Source organism: Moschus berezovskii, chromosome 16, assembly GCF_049115385.1.
Source record: "Moschus berezovskii isolate FMDL1 chromosome 16, NW_MosBer_1.0, whole genome shotgun sequence".
NCBI classification, from domain to species: domain Eukaryota; kingdom Metazoa; phylum Chordata; class Mammalia; order Artiodactyla; family Moschidae; genus Moschus; species Moschus berezovskii.
The window spans coordinates 11,327,206-11,344,594 of record NC_142475.1 but is presented as its reverse complement, the minus strand read 5'-3'; the positions used below and the strand labels follow the sequence as shown (position 1 = coordinate 11,344,594).

The window sequence follows — 17,389 nt, the reverse complement described above, 5'->3', positions numbered from 1 at the left end:
CTTTTATTCCTTGCATCTTCTACTGAAAACACATATATTATTTTCCTTAAAATTTTTTTCTTATATTGAGTTGCTTTTATTGTTAACATATATGTAACAGATGGAATAAGGTCTTATTTGACCTCTAGTAAATCTAGATTCAATAGAAACACCATACTTAACACTGAATACTCTAATGACATGTCTATATTAATCAAACCAACAAGCCTAAGCCACCTTCAATAGCAGATATCAGTTCATAGATGGACCCCCTAGGACCCTCAGTTCACTTCGGTTCAGTCACTCAGTCGTGTCTGACTCTGCGACCCCATGGACTGCAGCACGCCAGGCCTCCCTGTCCATCACCAACTCCAGGAGGTTACTCAAACACATGAATTGGAAGGTTGGAAGATTTCTGTTAGGTCAGGCCCTCAGGGTTCCCCTGCTGTGGGGCTGTGCCAGGGTCACACCCTGTCTGGGCTACAGAACTCCAAGTTTGCTGCAGAGAACAGGGCAGAGGTCCCCTAGGACCCTGCACACACCCTAATCTTGTCAGCAGCCCCACCCTTTTGAAACTGGAAAGAATATAAGAGTGTTACTGCCTTGATCCTTATCCCATACTCCTGCCTGAGAATATAGACTTTTCTTACACATGGAGAAGTTCCTGACTCCTTGTACTAGCTGACATACTGTGTTCCTCCTTTGCCTGGCAAAGGAACAAAGCCACTTTCTCCTCCATAATCCTGTTTCTGTATTTCTCCTTGGCAATGGTGCACAGAGAGCTAAGATTCTGACTACAAATTTGCGGACTCGTCCAGGATCTGATCGTGGATAGGTGACCCCTCAGGGCCACTCGGCTTGATCGGACACTTTTGGATCTCTCTCCACCCCAGCCTCTCTCCTCTAGGAGTGTTGGAAGGTTGGAAGATTCTCTGAGGTCAGGTCCTCAGGGTTCCCCTGCTGTAGAGCTGTGCTGGGATCACATCCCGTCTTCCTTCTGGGCTACAGAACTCCAAGTTTGCTGCAGAGAACAGGGGAGAGGTCGCCCTAACAGCTGCCCAGGCTTTCTTTGCCTTTCTCCACAGACTTCTACTCTAAGACATTAACTTTTGGAGGACTAGAAAGAGGGCCTTTGGTACATTGCAACATATCCGCTAGCAGTTTGGTAAGTCTCATGGAGTGTACACCAGGACCTCTTTGACCTTGCCTCTTCTGGGGAACTTTGGTTCCAATTTGGGGAATGTTGGGGCCAATCTGGAGAACTTTGATTTCAACTAGGGGAGTTCTCCCTGTGAGGGGCAATTCCTTTTGTAAGGCACACCTTGGACAAGTTCACAGGTCTAGTGGGAACGAGAAATCATGTTTGGGGCATTCACGCCATTTGGCTTTGACTTCTGAGCATCTCTTTGTCGTACTCTTGGGGCGTTTTTAACCATTTGGCTTTTTGATTTCTGGGTATCTCTTTGCCATTTATTTTGAGTATGACTTCCAGCTGGTGAGGTTTCGGTTTTGATTGGTTGCTTTGATTTGAGCCTGCTGATTGGTTTGAGTGCGCAGACATCTGGTACAAACTGCTTGAGCTAAAATAGGAAGTGCTTCTTCTACCCACCCTCTTACCTGGGAACCCTTTTGGAAAAGTTTTAAATGACTGGTCAACCTATGGGCTTCCCTGGTGGCTCAGACAGTAAAGAAATCTGTTGGCAATGTGGGAGACCTGGGTCCGATTCCTGGGTTGGGAAGATTCCTTGAAGAGAGGTCTCTGGGTTGGGAAGATCCCCTGGAGAAGGGAATGGCTACCCATTCCAATATTCTGGCCTAGAGAATTCCATGGACAGAGGAGACTGGCAGGCTAGAGTCCATGAGGTTGCAAAGAGTCAGACATGACTGAGCAACTTTCACTCACTCAAAGCCAAAAACTGGGTCTAAAACTAACAATTAGAACTTTACTGGCACAGGATGTGAAATTGGACTGAAATTTCTCTCCTCTTGTGCCCAGGCCCTCAGGGGAAAAATTGGGGAGCAGGAAAAAGCGTTTAGAACTCAAGTGTAAAAAACTGAGATTTCTGGTTTGGTCTTTATGTAAAATTTACTTCGTGAATGAACTATTCTAATTGAAAGTTGTTCAGTTGCTCAGTCATGTCTGACTCTTTGTGACCCCGTGGACTGCAGCATGCGAGGCTTCCCTGTCCTTCATTGTCTCCTGAAGTTTGCTCAAACTCATGTCCATTGATTGGGGGGATGCCATCCAACCATCTCATCATCTGTTGCCCCCTTCTCCTGCCTTCAATCTTTCCCAGCATCAGGTTCTTTTCCAATGCGTTGGCTCTTCACTTCAGGTGGCCAAGTATTGGAGCTTCATCATCAGCCCTTCCAATGAATATTCAGGGCTGATTTCCCTGTGCTGCTGCAGCTGTTGACCTTCAACACCCTCTGAAGGAGTTCAGGGTGGAGTGAGGCCCTCTGTGCTCCAGGGAATCTGGTGGAACAGGTCTTCAGATATTTTCAGGAACTGATCCCAATCTTTGCACTTCTTCACATCTAGAAAATCACTTAATCCCTTCCTGGTGACATCAGCTCCTTGTGACTGGCAGCAAAACTTTTGTAAAGTAAGCCCTTGATTGCACTGAGCTCCCCATTCACTGAAATCTTATAAAATCTTCCCTGACTCCTTCTTTGGAGCAATCTTTCAGAGCTATCTGAGGTGCTGCCTCCCCGGCTGTGGTCCTCATTTAGCCCCAAAGAAAACTTAACTCACAAATCTCAATATATATATTTCTAGTTGACAGTGGTATCATCTCCATATCTGAGGTTGTCAATATTTCTTCCAGCAATCTTGATTCCAGCTTGTGCTTCATCCAGCCTGGCCTTGTGCACAACGTACTCTGCATCAAAGTTAAATAAGCAAGGTGACGATATACAGCCCTGTCATACTCCTTTTCCAGTTTTGAACCAGTCAGTTGTTCCATGTGTGTTTCTAACTGGTGCTTCTTAACCCACATACAGATTTCTCAGGAGGCAGATAAGGTGGTCTGGTGTTCCCATCTCTTTAAACATTTTCCAGAGTTTGTTTTGATCCACACAGTCAAAGGCTTTAGCATAGTCAATGAAGCAGGGTTTTCTGGAATTCTCTAGCTTTTTCTATGATCCAATGGATGTTGGCAATTGGATTGGTTCCTCTGCTCCTCTGACTTTTCTAAATCCAGCTTGTACATCTCAAAGTTCTTAGTTCACATACTGCTGAAGCCTAGCTTGGAGGATTTTGAGCATGACCTTGCTAGCATGTGAAATAAGTGCAATCATGTGGTATTTGGAACATTCTTTGGCATTGCCTTGAGATTGGAATAAAAACTTACTTTTTCCAGTTCTGTGGCTACTGCTGAGTTTTCCAAATTTGTTGGCATATTGAGTGCAGCACTTTCACAGCATCATCTTTTAGCTTTTTAAATAGCTCAGCTGGAATTTTATCACCTCCTCTAGCTTCATTCATAGTGATGCTTCCTAAGGCCCCCTTGACTTCACATTCCAGAATGTCTGGCTCTAGGTGAGTTTTTATTTGTAGGGAGGAAGCCAGTTCTGACTTCATGTTGGAAACTGTTCCTTTGACTTGTTTTTATTATTATAATGATAGTGACTTGCCTGGAAGAGGCAGACCCTCTGCTCTTTGTCCAGCTGATGGAGAGTTAGTTTGTCCCTGCCCACGTGTGAATAGAAGAGATTAACACACCCCTTCTGAAGGCTGGCCATTCCCTTGGAGATGTTCTGTAGGATGAAGACCTTTTCACATTAGCTCCCCACTGCGTCTCCCTCTCTATTCTGCCTTTTGTCTTTAGTCCCTCATTGCTTCTTTCTCTCTGATTGATGAAAGAACTTGGCATCCGCACCCCGATAATACAGTTATTCTGAGGTGCTGGCCGGCCATCTTCTCGGTCGGCTGACTCCCCAATTAAAGTCTCTTCCTTGCCTCAACACCTTGTCTTTCGGATTCATTGGCCTGTTGTGTGGTGAGCAGAGCAAGCTTGGGCTCCGTAACATTTCGGATTCATTGGCCTGTTGTGTGGTGAGCAGAGCAAGCTTGGGCTCCGTAACATTTTCAGTGGAAGCTATCAGGAATAAAAGATACCGAATTATGCATGATCAGGATTCTCTAAGACTGGATTGAGTTTAGTTGGTTAAATGGATTTTGTTTCTCCTTGTCCCTGTTTTTTGTCTGTCTTTTGATTTTCTGTCTTTCTATACATTTGCTCTGTCTCTATCTTTTTTAATATTAGAATCAAACTGCAGTACATATTTTACTAACATTTATTACAAACCACTTGCATTTTTTCTCTTAATCTAAAAATCAAATAAACACAACATTATATAATTATCTTGCTGCTGCTGCTGCTAAGTCACTTCAGTCGTGTCCGACTCTGTGTGACCCCACAGATGGAAGCCCACCAGGCTCCCCCGTCCTTGGGATTCTCCAGGCAAGAACACTGGAGTGGGTTGCCATTTCCTTCTCCAATGTGTGAAAGTGAAAGTGAGGTCACTCAGTCGTGTCCGACCCTTAGCGACCCCACGGACTGCAGCCCACCAGGCTCCTCCATCCATGGGATTTTCTAGGCAAGAGTACTGGAGTGGCTTGCCATTGCCTTCTCCGATAATTATCTTAAAACTTGCCAAATTATGAGGAAATTTTTCTTATATAACTTATATCAATTGATTGTTTTTCTCTGGGTATTGGCCCTCAGTATTAAAAAATGTCCTCTCCACTGGGTGAGACTCCGAATTTCATGCTGTTTCCTCTTTCCGGTCTTCTTTATCTGCTCATAAGCCCTTGTCGGACTTCCTTCCAGTAAGGCCAGGGTCCCAGCTGGGTTGGAGGCCGCCATGTCATTCATTCAGTCTTGGCTTCAGTGATCTTTCCTGCAAACAAAATGCTCCCCAATTTCCCTCTCAAGTCACCCGATGTATGGGACATCTCACTGCCCCTGCCTGGCTCCACTTCCACCTGGGAAAAGATAAAGTGTGAGATACTATGGTCCCTCTACTCATGATGAAGCTGCCTACTTTTCTAACTTTTCTCCTTTGAGAACTCCATCAACCCTGAATCCCTGGTTCTGTCGTTCTGTTACTGAGTTCAAGCTTGCTCTGCTTGCCGCACGATAGGCCAATGAATTTGAGAGATGAGGGGTTAAGACAAAGGAGCCAGCTGACCAAGAAGAGAAGATGGCAGGTTAGTGTCTCAAAATAACCATCTTATTGGGGTCTGGATGCGAAGTTCTTTTCATAGAGCGAAAGAAAAAGAAGCCAGGAGGAACTAAAGTCAAAAGACAGAATAGAGAGAGAGGCAGTGGGGAAGTAAAGTGAAGGGGTCTTCAGTCTTGTAAAACATCTCCAAGGGAATGGCCAGCCTTTGGAAGTGTTAATCTCTTTTCATTGTAACTATTCACAGGTGGGCAGGGCCTGGTCATCTCTCCGAGAACCGAACAAAGGCACTTCAGTTTACCGTCAGGCGAGGGACAGAGTCCTCTGAAGCAGGCCCTTAGGTACGATCATAATAACAAAAGCAAGGAAAAGCAAGTCAAACAGTTGCAACTCATAGTCAGAATTGGCTTCTCCTCTACAACAGTTTTGGTTTTTTCCTCCAGTGTTGTTGAAACACTGCTTTTTACTACAGACTATATATCTTTGCCTTTATGGGATTTGTATTAATATTTGCTTTTGAGATCTCTGGTTTCTTTGGCTAAGCAATGAGTATTGTCTTACAGTGATTGAGCTTGACCAAGTGTTTTAAAACTTTTTGACAAGCTTCCCAAATATCAAATTGTAATTAAATTTCTTTTGAGTTCCAACTAACTTTGGGATACTTTCGAGTGCCCCAAAGATCTCTTATGGAGAAATATTTAACTAGAATTATTTTGTAGGTTAAATGTAATCATTCATAATTCTGGTTACTGTAACCAAGTTTCTTTATCAGATGTTTACCATATCTTTTGTTATCTATGTACACTTTAGTACTTTGATGCTGTTACAAAAAGAGATTCATTATTAAGGAGATTCACAAGAGGGCTGAGGAAGCAGTCACAACATTTCCACATCACAATGATGGCTAGGAGAGGTTTCCATCCCATGTGAATTAAAACAGGGAGTTGTCCTCCTCCTGAGGCCCGTAGATCAGGTATCCAGAGATCTTCATTCCCTGCCAGGCAGGGTTGTTGCTCCTCCTCAGCCTTGAAACACTTACACAAGATAGACCGTCACCCCTCTGCTTCCCATAAGAATGTGGGAGTAGAATATCTGAGAGTGGGAAATAAAACTGGAGGGGAGGGGTCAGGGCACAACTTTTGAAAGAAAGACATCACCCAAGGACATTACATAGGCTGATTAGAAGCAAATAGACCCAAGATGGTTGAGTAGTTCTAGAGCCTCAGTGTATGCTCTTTGTAACAGATCAGCAAAATAAGTGACACACCCATCAGCTGGTGGTGGCCCAATTCAATATAAAGAAACTTTTAGGGATAGAAAATGTAAATGAGATTAGAACTTTTTGTCACCAGTCTACAAAATACTAGTGTTGCTACTGCTACTGCTAAGTCACTTTAGTCGTGTCCGACTCTATGCGACCCCATAGACGGCAGGCCACCAGGCTCCCCCGTCCCTGAGATTCTCCAGGCAAGAACACTGGAGTGGGTTGCCATTTCCTTCTCCAATTCATGAAAGGGAAAAGTGAAAGTGAAGTCGCTCAGTCGTGTCCGACTCTTAGCGACCCTTAGCGATTCTTAGCGACTGCAGCCCACCAGGCTCCTCCATCCATGGGATTTTCCAGGCAGAAGTACTGGAGTGGGGTGCCATTGAAATACTAGTGCAGAGGATATTAATTGCTTACTTCTTAGTTTTCACAAGAAATGAAGGTTTTAAGAGATGATTCTAATTTAAGTATGTGATTAAAGCTAATAGAAATAAAAATTTTTCAGCAAACAATAGGAAAGCAGGGTGTAAGTTGTCAGTAAAGATGGCATATGGAATGGAGTTGAATTTTATTGCTGGAAAAGGAAATAGGTCTGACTTATAGCTGTTTCTGATTGGAACAAATATAGTTGTTGTACAGAAAGCGGTGAACCGTTTGAGGAAAACAGACCCCAAGAAAACAGCTTTGTGCATGATCAGGAGTGATGCGGGGCTTCCCTGGTGGTCAGCGGCAAAGAATCTGCCTGCCAATGAAGGACACAGGAGGCACAGGTTCGAGCAAATATTCCAGTCACCTAAAAGCGTCTGCCTGCAATACGGGAGACCCGGGTTCGATCCCTGGGTTGGGAAGATCCCCTGGAAGGAAATGGCAACCCACTCCAGTACTCTTGCCTGGAAAATTCCATGGACTGAGGAGCCTGGTAGGCTACAGTCCACGGGGTCGCAAAGAGTCGGACACGACTGAGCGATTTCACTTTCAATCTTGGTGAGGTTCTCTGGTCCATAAATCCTGCCTGTGGTGATTTCGTTGCTGTTCCTCCTTTGATTAGGAACTCTTCCTTTTACAGTGCAGGAGAGAGCAATCTGCCTGCACTGCAGGAGACCTGGGTTCCACCCCTGGGTTGGGAAGATCCTCTGGAGAAGGAAATGGCAACCCACTCCAGTACTCTTGCCTGGAGAATCCCATGGACAGAGGAGCCTGGTAGGCTGCAGTCCATGGGGTTGCAAAGTCAGACACGACTCTTAACTGTTGATGTTGACGGCTGCCTTTTGGAACTGAGAGATCACGGAGGCTGGAGTCTTGCCTATAAAAAACAAAGTGAAAGTGAAGTCGCTCAGTCATGTCTGACCCTTTGCGACCCCATGGACTGTACGGAGCCTGCCAGGCTCCTCTGTCCATGGGATTCTGCAGGCAAGAATACTGTGGTGGGTTGCCATTTCTTTCCCCAGGGGATCTTCCCGACTCAGGGATTGAACCCGGGTCTCTCGCATTGCGGGCAGACGCTTTACCGTCTGAGCTCCCAGGGAAGCCGAGGAAACAAAAAGGGGACAAAAAGGCCTCCAAGCCCAGGAGGCCCATGGGGCTCTAGTCAGCATCCAAAAGTGTTTCCTCTGCTTTTGCGACTCTTTTCGTAGCTCTCGGGAATCGTGAACATTCGTCCAGTGTACTTCAGCAGTTACACACGTTTCCCATCACAGCCGTGTGCCGACCGCAAACTCCAGTTAACGGAAGCTCCCCGCCCGTCCGGCGAAGTCCCGCGCGGCGCGGGCTCTGCGCATGCGCAGGAGCTCGGTCCCGCTGCGCCCGCCTCCTCCCTCCCGCCTGACAACGGGGAGTCCGCGCGCGTTAGGGCGCGTGCGCAGACGGGGCCGGGGCGGCGGGAGAGGGGGTGGGGGCGGGGGGACGCCTGCAGAGCGCATGGGCAGAGCCACTGTACGTCCGTTTGTCCGGAGCGGAGGGGAGAGAGTGGGCGCCATCTTCTTCTGGGCTCGCTGAGGGCTCTCCCGGCTCTGGGGAGGCTGCTGCGGACGAGGAGTGCTCCCCGCCCCCAGCCTTGGGGTTCCGACTCGGCGGCAGCGGTGTGTGTTTGATCGCCCTAGTGCGAAGCAGTTACCGCAGGGGCGTCGGGCGTGGGGAGGGCTTGGCGGCCGGGACCGAAGCACAGGGAAAGGCGGGGCCGCGCCTGCAGCGAGCGTAGCTTCTGCCGTCAGGGCACCCTTTTTCCCCTGCTCGACGCACCCGACTTCCCCAGCAGCCTCCATCTGGTGGTGTGCGTGCCCTTGTCAGTCGGCTTGAGAGAGTGGAGATCTGGAAGGATTCCATAGGTACTTGTTTTTCTTTGCTATGTCATCGTAGTCAGTGGTGGCAGGAAAAGCGCTTGGAGGCCCGGCTAGTTTTAGGCTTGAGGGGAGCCCGAGTGTTTAGATGCAGGGACAGCTCACCCTTGGGCGAGTCGGGGCGGAATATTTGCCCTTGAGCCGGTGTAACGGAAAGGCACGGAGGTTGGGTGGTCCAGGTTGATTTGAAGGCTGATTTGGCTGAAGGTCTGGCAAGAGCATCGGATCCCACGTAGGAACTTTGGCCTGGAGCAAAAGAAGGAAGCTCTGACCCCTGGGAGTATGGACAAAGGCTTTTTGAGCTATAGAAGCAATGCCTTCGGATGATCCCCATTTGAGGAGGATGGATGTTAATGGGAATTCCTGTGCCGTGTGGATTCGTCTTCATTTCCAGTTTCTACTGGGGACTTGGATCTGTGTCGTCATGCCTTTGGCTTTTGATTTTAATCATCTACGTTATAAAAAAGGATAAAAAGGCAAATCGTCATAAAGAATCCTTATGGAGTGGGGTAGATTATTTTCTCCTGGGTTCACTCTTGCATTTTAAATGTACTTCATCGTAACTTTAGGTTTTAAGAAATAACAATTATCTCTTACCATGTCTGGAAAATGACTTGCTATTCTCTAGTTAAGATAAATGGATCTGAGATAATACCATTTCAAGTTAGCTTTCCTCCCTTTTCCCTCTAAGGCTTAATTAGAAAATAAGCATTTCGTGGGGTTTTTGTGATAATGATTAAATGGGATGATCGTTGGATAAAATCAGCTAAGTTATTTAAAATGACCTTGTTAATTTCAACCACTTACCCTTAAATGAGCTTTTAAGGATTCACTTCCTTTTTTTTTTTTATAGGTTAGAAGTTGTAATAGCTCACTGTCTTTAAATCAACACAGCTATAAAGATGGCTTTGTTGCATTCATAGGAAGAAACATTTTAAGTGTAGAGTAGGGTTTTTTGTTTTTAGTGTAGCGTTCTAAGAATAGAATTTCTGGGGTATTTGCTTAGGAAAATCACGTGGAAACCACAGGAAAGTTGCTCATTTTGATAGCTGGTCTCTTGTAGGTGATCTCCTAAGTGTATTTCTGTAGAGGGATAAACAGTACATTACTCTTTTATTTCAAGGGCAAAAAAGTAAGCAGTAGTTATGTTTCACTATGACAAATTAGAAGAAAAAATTTTTTTATATTGAATTGGAATTCATGAATTTGTGCTCATGAAACTACTTAGTTAATTGTTTTCAAATTAGGATAAATTATAAGACTAAAATTTGATGGTAATTATTTTGTGAAATGTTCTCTGCTATTTTTGTAGATATGTTTCCTTTCACATTTTTAAAAGTTTAGCAGGGATAAAATGTTTTACACTACTTTCTAAAAGTAACAGGAGCTAAGTCATTTTGCATAGGAAGGAGTCTTGGAATATTAATGTGAACAACTGTTCCAGAAGCCATTTGTAGTTTTTATTAAAATGTTGGTGTGGGTTTGTTGAAGAAATTAAGCTTATACTCATTTTTGGGGTGGTTGGGGGCACCATGCAGATATTGTCTAATAGACTAAGTTTTAGAACTATTTTTTATGTTAACAGTAATATTGAGTGGAAAGTACAAAGATTTTTGATATGTCCTATGTCCACCCCACCATTTTAACTAATTGGAGAAGGCGATGGCACCCCACTCCAGTACTCTTGCCTGGAAAATCCTGTGGACGGAGGAGCTGGTAGGCTGCAGTCCATGGGGTCCCCAAAGAGTTGGACATGACTGAGCGACTTCACTTTCACTTTTCACTTTCATGCATTGGAGAAGGAAATGGCAACCCACTCCAGTGTTCTTGCCTGGAGAATCCCAGGGACGGGGGAGCCTGGTGGTCTGCTGTCTGGGGTCATACAGAGTCGGACAGGACTGAAGCGACTTAGCAGCGAACCTCACTAATACTTTTAATATCAATTTGGCATTGATAATTCAAATGTGTAAAAAATGCCAGTTAATTTCTTGATATCATCGTTAGTTGTAGTTTCAAAAGTAGTCTATGGACCTTTTTCAAAGGAAAATAGACCTTGCCGACCTCAAGACCATGTTTTCAGACAGCATTTTGTGGATGAGTGTAAGTACTGAATTAAAACATTTGCGCATTAAAGACATAATTTATAATCATTAACTTAACAGGTCTTAAAAAACATATTTGGTAAGAATACTTAGGGTATCTCTGAAAGTATTTGATGTAAGGAATCTTGAGATTTTTCAATAATTAATACTGATGTCCCCAAATGTTCCAAGTTAATGTATTCTTACTATGTTTCTACTTTTCTGCATAGTCATTTGGGTTTCCCCAGAAGGCAGGACAGTTATTCAAAATGGGGTAAACTTATTAGCATAGTAAAATTTGAGTTTAAGATACAGAGAAGCAATAATTGAGTATAAGAGTAGTAGTAATTGAGATTTTAGATTTTAGGGATATTTTACTATTTGTCTTAGTGGAGTCAGGAAATTGGGTTCCATGTTTGGAAGTGTGAGGTGTTTATATATTACTTAAAATTGTGTCCAGATGGTAGCCATTGGTTTGGATTTATTGCTTTAAAAATGGTTTTCTTCATTTATTGTTTCATTAATTTGATTTGCTCTTATAATTTGAAATATTTACAGGAGAGTTGGAAATGATGAATTAAATATTGGTTTTTTCAAGTGGAAGATAGGGTTTTGGGAATTTTTGATTTTAAAATGTCATTTTACTTATAGAAAAGATTTTTAAAAATTGGTTGTAAAATTCACATACAGTCAAATGCACAGACCTTTAGGATAGATTCATTTAGCCTTGATAAATTTATACTCCCAGGTAACCAATAGTCCAGTCAGAATATATAACATTTCTGTCACCTTTTTCTGGGGCCACTTTCAATTAACGACCAATTATTAAGTTTTCAGGTTTTTTGTTTCTAAATAATTTGCAGATGTCTCCTTGGAATTTCTACCTTTTCGCTAAAAGATGATTAATTTTCCTCTTGGAACAAAGACAACCACTTTGTAATACCCTTAGTTATGCCTCCTTATATTGCTTCACTTTTCATAGGTAATTGTGAAGTGAATATCCTAATCTGGCGTTGTTTAAGGTCAATTACAGGGTCCAAGGATTAATTATATTTCATTTTCTTTCCACAGTTAAGTTGCTTTTACAGAATTAACAGGTCTGCAAGAAATAAAAAGGTAAGATATCCAGAGCTTAAGGCTTTTCACAGAGGCTTGACCAAAAATAAAAGGTAGAATAGTACACCTGTGTATGCATGGCTTCTGTACTTTATGTCTGGCCAGTGATGCACTAGTGGTAGGCAGTTTGTTATCATGAGCAGAAAGTATATACTGTCCATAGATGGTTTTTATAAGTATGTAAAATTTGTTGTGGTTGGTAAAATTCTTTAATACACAAAGCTTTCATGTTTCACTAGCAGATATGTCTGAAAATAGTTTGGTCTTGTGAAGTAGCACTTGGCAGATTTACAGAGATGTGACCTTTTTTTCTACTCTGTATAGGATAGGTGATAGGAAATGTTTCTTCAAAGTAGCTGGTTTATTTGTATGTTTAGTTGGGAGAAAATTTATTCCATTTGTTTAAAGAATTAGATACAGTCAATATCGTTGTGAACTCATATCTTGTTTTCATTTATAATTGCTGAAGAAGGTAGGGACCAGTAATTATTAAGCTTAATTTTGGATTAGGTACTTCAAAAATAAGACTTGCTATTATGTGTACCTTTCTGTCTGCAGGTCATTATTGCTGTGGTTTGCGCTCAGCATGGCTGTAGTCATCCGTTTACTGGGGCTTCCTTTTATTGCGGGGCCTGTGGATATCCGTCACTTCTTCACGGGATTGACTATTCCTGATGGAGGAGTGCATATAATTGGAGGGGAAATTGGGGAGGCTTTTATTATCTTTGCAACAGATGAAGATGCAAGACGTGCTGTAAGTCGTTCAGGAGGGTTTATCAAGGATTCATCTGTAGAGCTCTTTCTTAGTAGTAAGGCAGAAATGCAGAAGACTATAGAGATGAAAAGAACTGACCGCATGGGAAGAGACCGACCAGGATCTGGGGCATCAGGGGTTGGAAGCTTATCTAATTTTGTTGAGGCTATTAAAGAAGAAGGAAGTAATTCTGGATATGGTTCTCCGATTAATCAAGATGCTGGGTTTCATACTAACGGTACAGGACATGGTGATTTAAGGCCAAGAAAGACACGGCCATTGAAAGCTGAGAATCCTTACTTGTTTCTACGAGGCTTGCCGTACTTAGTAAATGAAGATGATGTACGTGTCTTTTTCTCTGGTTTATGTGTGGATGGAGTAATTTTTTTAAAGCATCATGATGGCCGAAATAATGGTGATGCCATAGTAAAATTTGCCTCATGTATTGATGCTTCAGGAGGTCTTAAATGTCATAGAAGTTTTATGGGTTCAAGATTTATTGAAGTAATGCAAGGCTCAGAACAGCAGTGGATTGATTTTGGAGGTAATTTAATTAAGGAAGGTGACATTTCTATGAGGACTGAAGAACATACACCACCAAGAGGAATTAACGACAGACATTTTCGGAAACGATCTCATTCAAAATCGCCCAGAAGAACATGTTCTCGTTCTCCTCTCGGATTTTATGTTCACTTAAAAAATCTGTCTGTAAGTATTAACAAAAGAGATTTAAGAAATTTTTTTAGAGATACTGATCTGACAAATGAACAGATTAGGTTTTTATATAAAGATGAAAGAAGAACAAGATATGCTTTTGTGATGTTTAAGACTCTGAAAGACTATAACACTGCTCTGGGTTTACATAAGACTGTTTTACAATATCGTCCAGTTTATATTGATCCAGTTTCTAGGGAACAGATGCTGAAGTTCATTGAATGTTATGAAAAGAAAAGACCAGCATCAACAGAGAAAGAGAGACTTGGACAGGTCTCACAAAAACACTCTCAAGAAAGCTACTCTGGCCAGAAATTGTGTATATATATAAGAAATTTTCCATTTGATGTTACAAAAGTTGAAGTGCAGAAGTTCTTTGCTGACTTTTCTCTTGCTGAGGAGGACATTTGCTTGCTTTATGATGACAAAGGAGTTGGTCTAGGAGAAGCGTTGGTGAAATTCAAGTCAGAAGAACAGGCCATGAAAGCTGAACGTTTAAACCGACGGAGATTCTTGGGGACAGAGGTGTTGTTAAGGCTCATATCTGAGGCACAAATGCAGGAGTTTGGTGTAAATTTTTCTTCAATGCCTAGTGAAAGAATGCATGACCATTCGCAGTCTTGTGATAGAGATGATCATTCCCATTCGTTTGACTCAAATGATCCACCAGTATACTCAGTTGACCCTTCGGAAAACTTTAGGCATCAGCAAGAGGACTTGAGGCAACTGGACAATTTCAAGCATCCTCAGGGGGATTTCCGACCACCTGAGAGACGACCTCCAGAAGAGTTTAGGCATTCCCCAGAGGATTTCAGGCGGTCCCCGGAAAACTTCAGACGCCTTCGGGAGGAACACTTCAGGCGGCCATCTGAGGAGGACTTCAGGCACTCTCGGGAGGAGGATTTCCGGTACCCAAGGGAGGAGGACTGGAGGCGGCCACCTGAGGAGGATTTCAGACGACCTCCCAAGGAAGACTTCAGGAGACCCCAGGAGGAGGACTGGAGGCGGCCCCCAGAGGGAGACTTAAGGAGGCCACCTGAGGAGGATTGGAGGCGGCCTCCTGAGGAAGACTTCAGGCGGCTTCCCCCAGGGGAATGGAGGCGACAACCTGAGGAAGACTTTAGGCGGCCCCCGGAGGAGGATTTCAGGCGACCTCCTGAGGAGGACTTCCGGCGACCCCACCAGGAGGACTTCAGGCGGCCGCATGAGGATGACTTCAGGCGGTCTCCTGAGGAGGATTTCCGAAGTTCTCCCGAGGACTTCAGGCGGCCACCCCCGGAACACTTCCGGCGGCCGCCCCCAGAGCACTTCCGACGGCCGCCCCCAGATCACTTTCGTCGGCCGCCCCCGGAGCACTTCCGGCGACCACCTCAGGATCATTTCCGGCGGCCACCGCAGGAGCACTTCAGGCGGCCGTCCCAGGAGCATTTTAGACGGCCGCCTCAGGAACTTTTCAGGCGGCCACCCCAGGAACATTTCAGGCGCCCCCGAGAGGAAGATTTTAGGCACCCACAGGATGAAGATTTCAGGGGCCCTCCGGATGAAGACTTTAGGCACCCTCCTGAAGAGGATTTCAGGAGTTCTCAGGAGGAAGATTTTAGAAGCCCTTCTGATGAGGACTTCAGGCGGCTCCCAGAGGAAGACCTCAGGGAAGCTCCAGAGGAGGACTCCAGAGTTCCTGACAGTTTTAGACTTCCTGGTGAGGAGTTTAGGAGCCCCCCTGATTTTAGAAGTCATCGTCCTTTTGTGAATTTTGGTCGCCCAGAAGGTGGCAAATTTGATTTTGGAAAGCGTAATATGGGAAGTTTTCCTGAGGGGAGATTTATGCCTGATCCAAAATTAAATTGTAATTCAGGTAGAGTAACACCTATTAAGATAATGAATCTTCCATTTAAAGCTAATGTTAATGAGATTTTAGACTTTTTCCATGGTTATAGAATCATACCTGATTCAGTTTCAATACAGTATAATGAGCAAGGATTACCTACAGGGGAAGCCATTGTTGCCATGATAAACTACAATGAAGCTATGGCTGCTATTAAAGATCTGAATGATAGACCAGTTGGCCCCCGCAAGGTTAAGTTAATTTTGCTTTAGAGAGCATTTCTAAATTCAGAATTATCTCCCCACAGTATTGATGCAGTAAAGTGCATTTTTAAGTGTTTATTTTTAATTATCTAATGAAAAGAAACATTTTAATTTTGACCTGTGAACAGAAGAAATGTAAATAGTAGAATGTGAATCTGGTTTTCTTTTGCTTGCAAATTGCCATTCACTTTTTCTAACTTAAAAATATATATGCTTTTTTTTGATGGGGGTGGGGTGGGGGGAGAATTAATTCCCTGAGTGCAGTAATTTTTGTTGATGTCATGGGTAAATGTCAAGACTTGTATAAAGTAGAAAAACTGTGTTTGGGGAAGAAAAGTTTTATGTTTACTTTTGTTTCTATTCTGTAGTCTACATCGCTACTCAAATTGTATAAGGAAATGGTCAGTGACTTGATTGTTCAGGGTTAGCATTTTTATTGCTAACTGCCTGCAGAAAAATGCCCTCTTCCTTGTCTGAGATATTACTGTGTTAAGCCTCCCCTTAATCATAAATAGTTCAAAATTGACAGACTGTGAACTTGAAGTTTACTTATGTAAAAGGCTTAGGAAATTAACTTTCAAAGTTTTTATAAAAATAAAGAAGTTGCAACTGAATAGATGAACTAATTAACTTGTATTTGTATATAGCGAAAAAAGAATTACAGCTTCTTTTGTGAAGGTTTTCAACAGCTATACTAAATACGACAGGAGGGACCAGACATTCTATAGTAGTATATGAGTTCTTTGTGTAGTTCTGTGGTTTCTTCCAACATTTCATCAACCAAACTGATAAGCTTTACTCAATACTTGCTGCTGCTGCTGCTGCTGCTAAGTCACTTCAGTCGTGTCCGACTCTGTGTGACCCCATAGACGGAAGCCCACCAGGCTCCCCCTTCCCTGGGATTCTCCAGGCAAGAACACTGGAGTGGGTTGCCATTTCCTTCTCCATACTCAATACTTAAAAGACAAAAAAGTAATTATAGGTACAAGGGAACCGTCAGGTACTTGTTGGGAAGAATCTGATAAATGGACATAGTTTGTGTTTATAGGAAGAATTTACTTATGATTTATATAACTTGTGGTTGTTTACTCTTAATTTCAAAACTTTTTTTTTATCCGAAGACTCAAATGATTATAACAAGAATTCTGTGAGATTGAATTTTTACTTCTTTGATATTTGACACTGTAGATTTTGCAACTGGATTTGATTTTTCATACCATAGTAATAATGCTAACATTGGGCACTTTCTACGTGCTAGGCAGTGTAAGTGCTTTACATGCATCATGTCAATCTTAACCTGCCCTAAGAGGCTTACAAGTATTTATTTCACAAATGAGATAAATTCAGAGTTTAAGTAACTTGCCTAAAGTCATAGTTGTAAATCACCAAGCCAATTTCAACCCTGACAGACTTAGTCCAGTTCATGCTCTTAATACTTTGACCTACCAACTTTGCTAAATGGTAGTTTTTAATTTTAGTAAGACCATCCTGGGCTTTCTTGGTGGCTCAGTGGTAAAGAACCCGCCTGCCAATGTAGGAGACATGGGTTCAGTCGATGGGTCCAGAAGGAAATGGCAACCTACTCCAGGATTCTTGCTTGGGAAATCCCATGGACAGAGGAACCTAGCAGGCTACGTCCATGGGGTCACAAAAGAATCTGACGCAACTTAGCGACTGAAGAAGACCATGCTAAAAATATTTTCAAAAGAGTAAAGGATATTTTCTTACCTCTATTGTTGCTTTAAAAATAGCATTAAAAAAGATAAAATTAATATGCCCAAACATTGTGAATAAAAGACAAAGTAACTAGAAGTTGTTATATATCCAGGGATTCTCTATGAGAGAGACTATATATTGGCTCCTAATTTAA

At 43.1% G+C, this 17,389-nt stretch overlaps 1 protein-coding gene across 3 annotated transcripts; it reads left to right on the top strand.

Moving 5' to 3' along the window:
- Positions 1-8,350: 8,350 nt before the first annotated feature.
- Positions 8,351-16,327, top strand: RBM12B (RNA binding motif protein 12B). Of its 3 annotated transcripts, none has more exons than XM_055431646.2 (3): positions 8,351-8,508; positions 11,919-11,963; positions 12,522-16,327. In XM_055431646.2, the coding sequence occupies exon 3, from the start codon at positions 12,550-12,552 to the stop codon at positions 15,526-15,528; it is 2,979 nt and encodes a 992-aa protein (XP_055287621.2). In that variant the 5' UTR covers positions 8,351-8,508; positions 11,919-11,963; positions 12,522-12,549; the 3' UTR covers positions 15,529-16,327. The 3 variants fall into 3 exon arrangements, with proteins under 3 accessions (XP_055287621.2, XP_055287623.2, XP_055287624.2); XM_055431648.2 differs by having other exon boundaries at positions 8,353-8,754; XM_055431649.2 differs by having other exon boundaries at positions 8,353-10,866.
- Positions 16,328-17,389: the final 1,062 nt, after the last annotated feature.

Excerpts from the sequence above, each read along its gene's own strand:
- RBM12B (XM_055431646.2), top strand. The coding sequence starts at position 12,550 with ATGGCTGTAGTCATCCGTTTACTGGGGCTTCCTTTTATTGCGGGGCCT.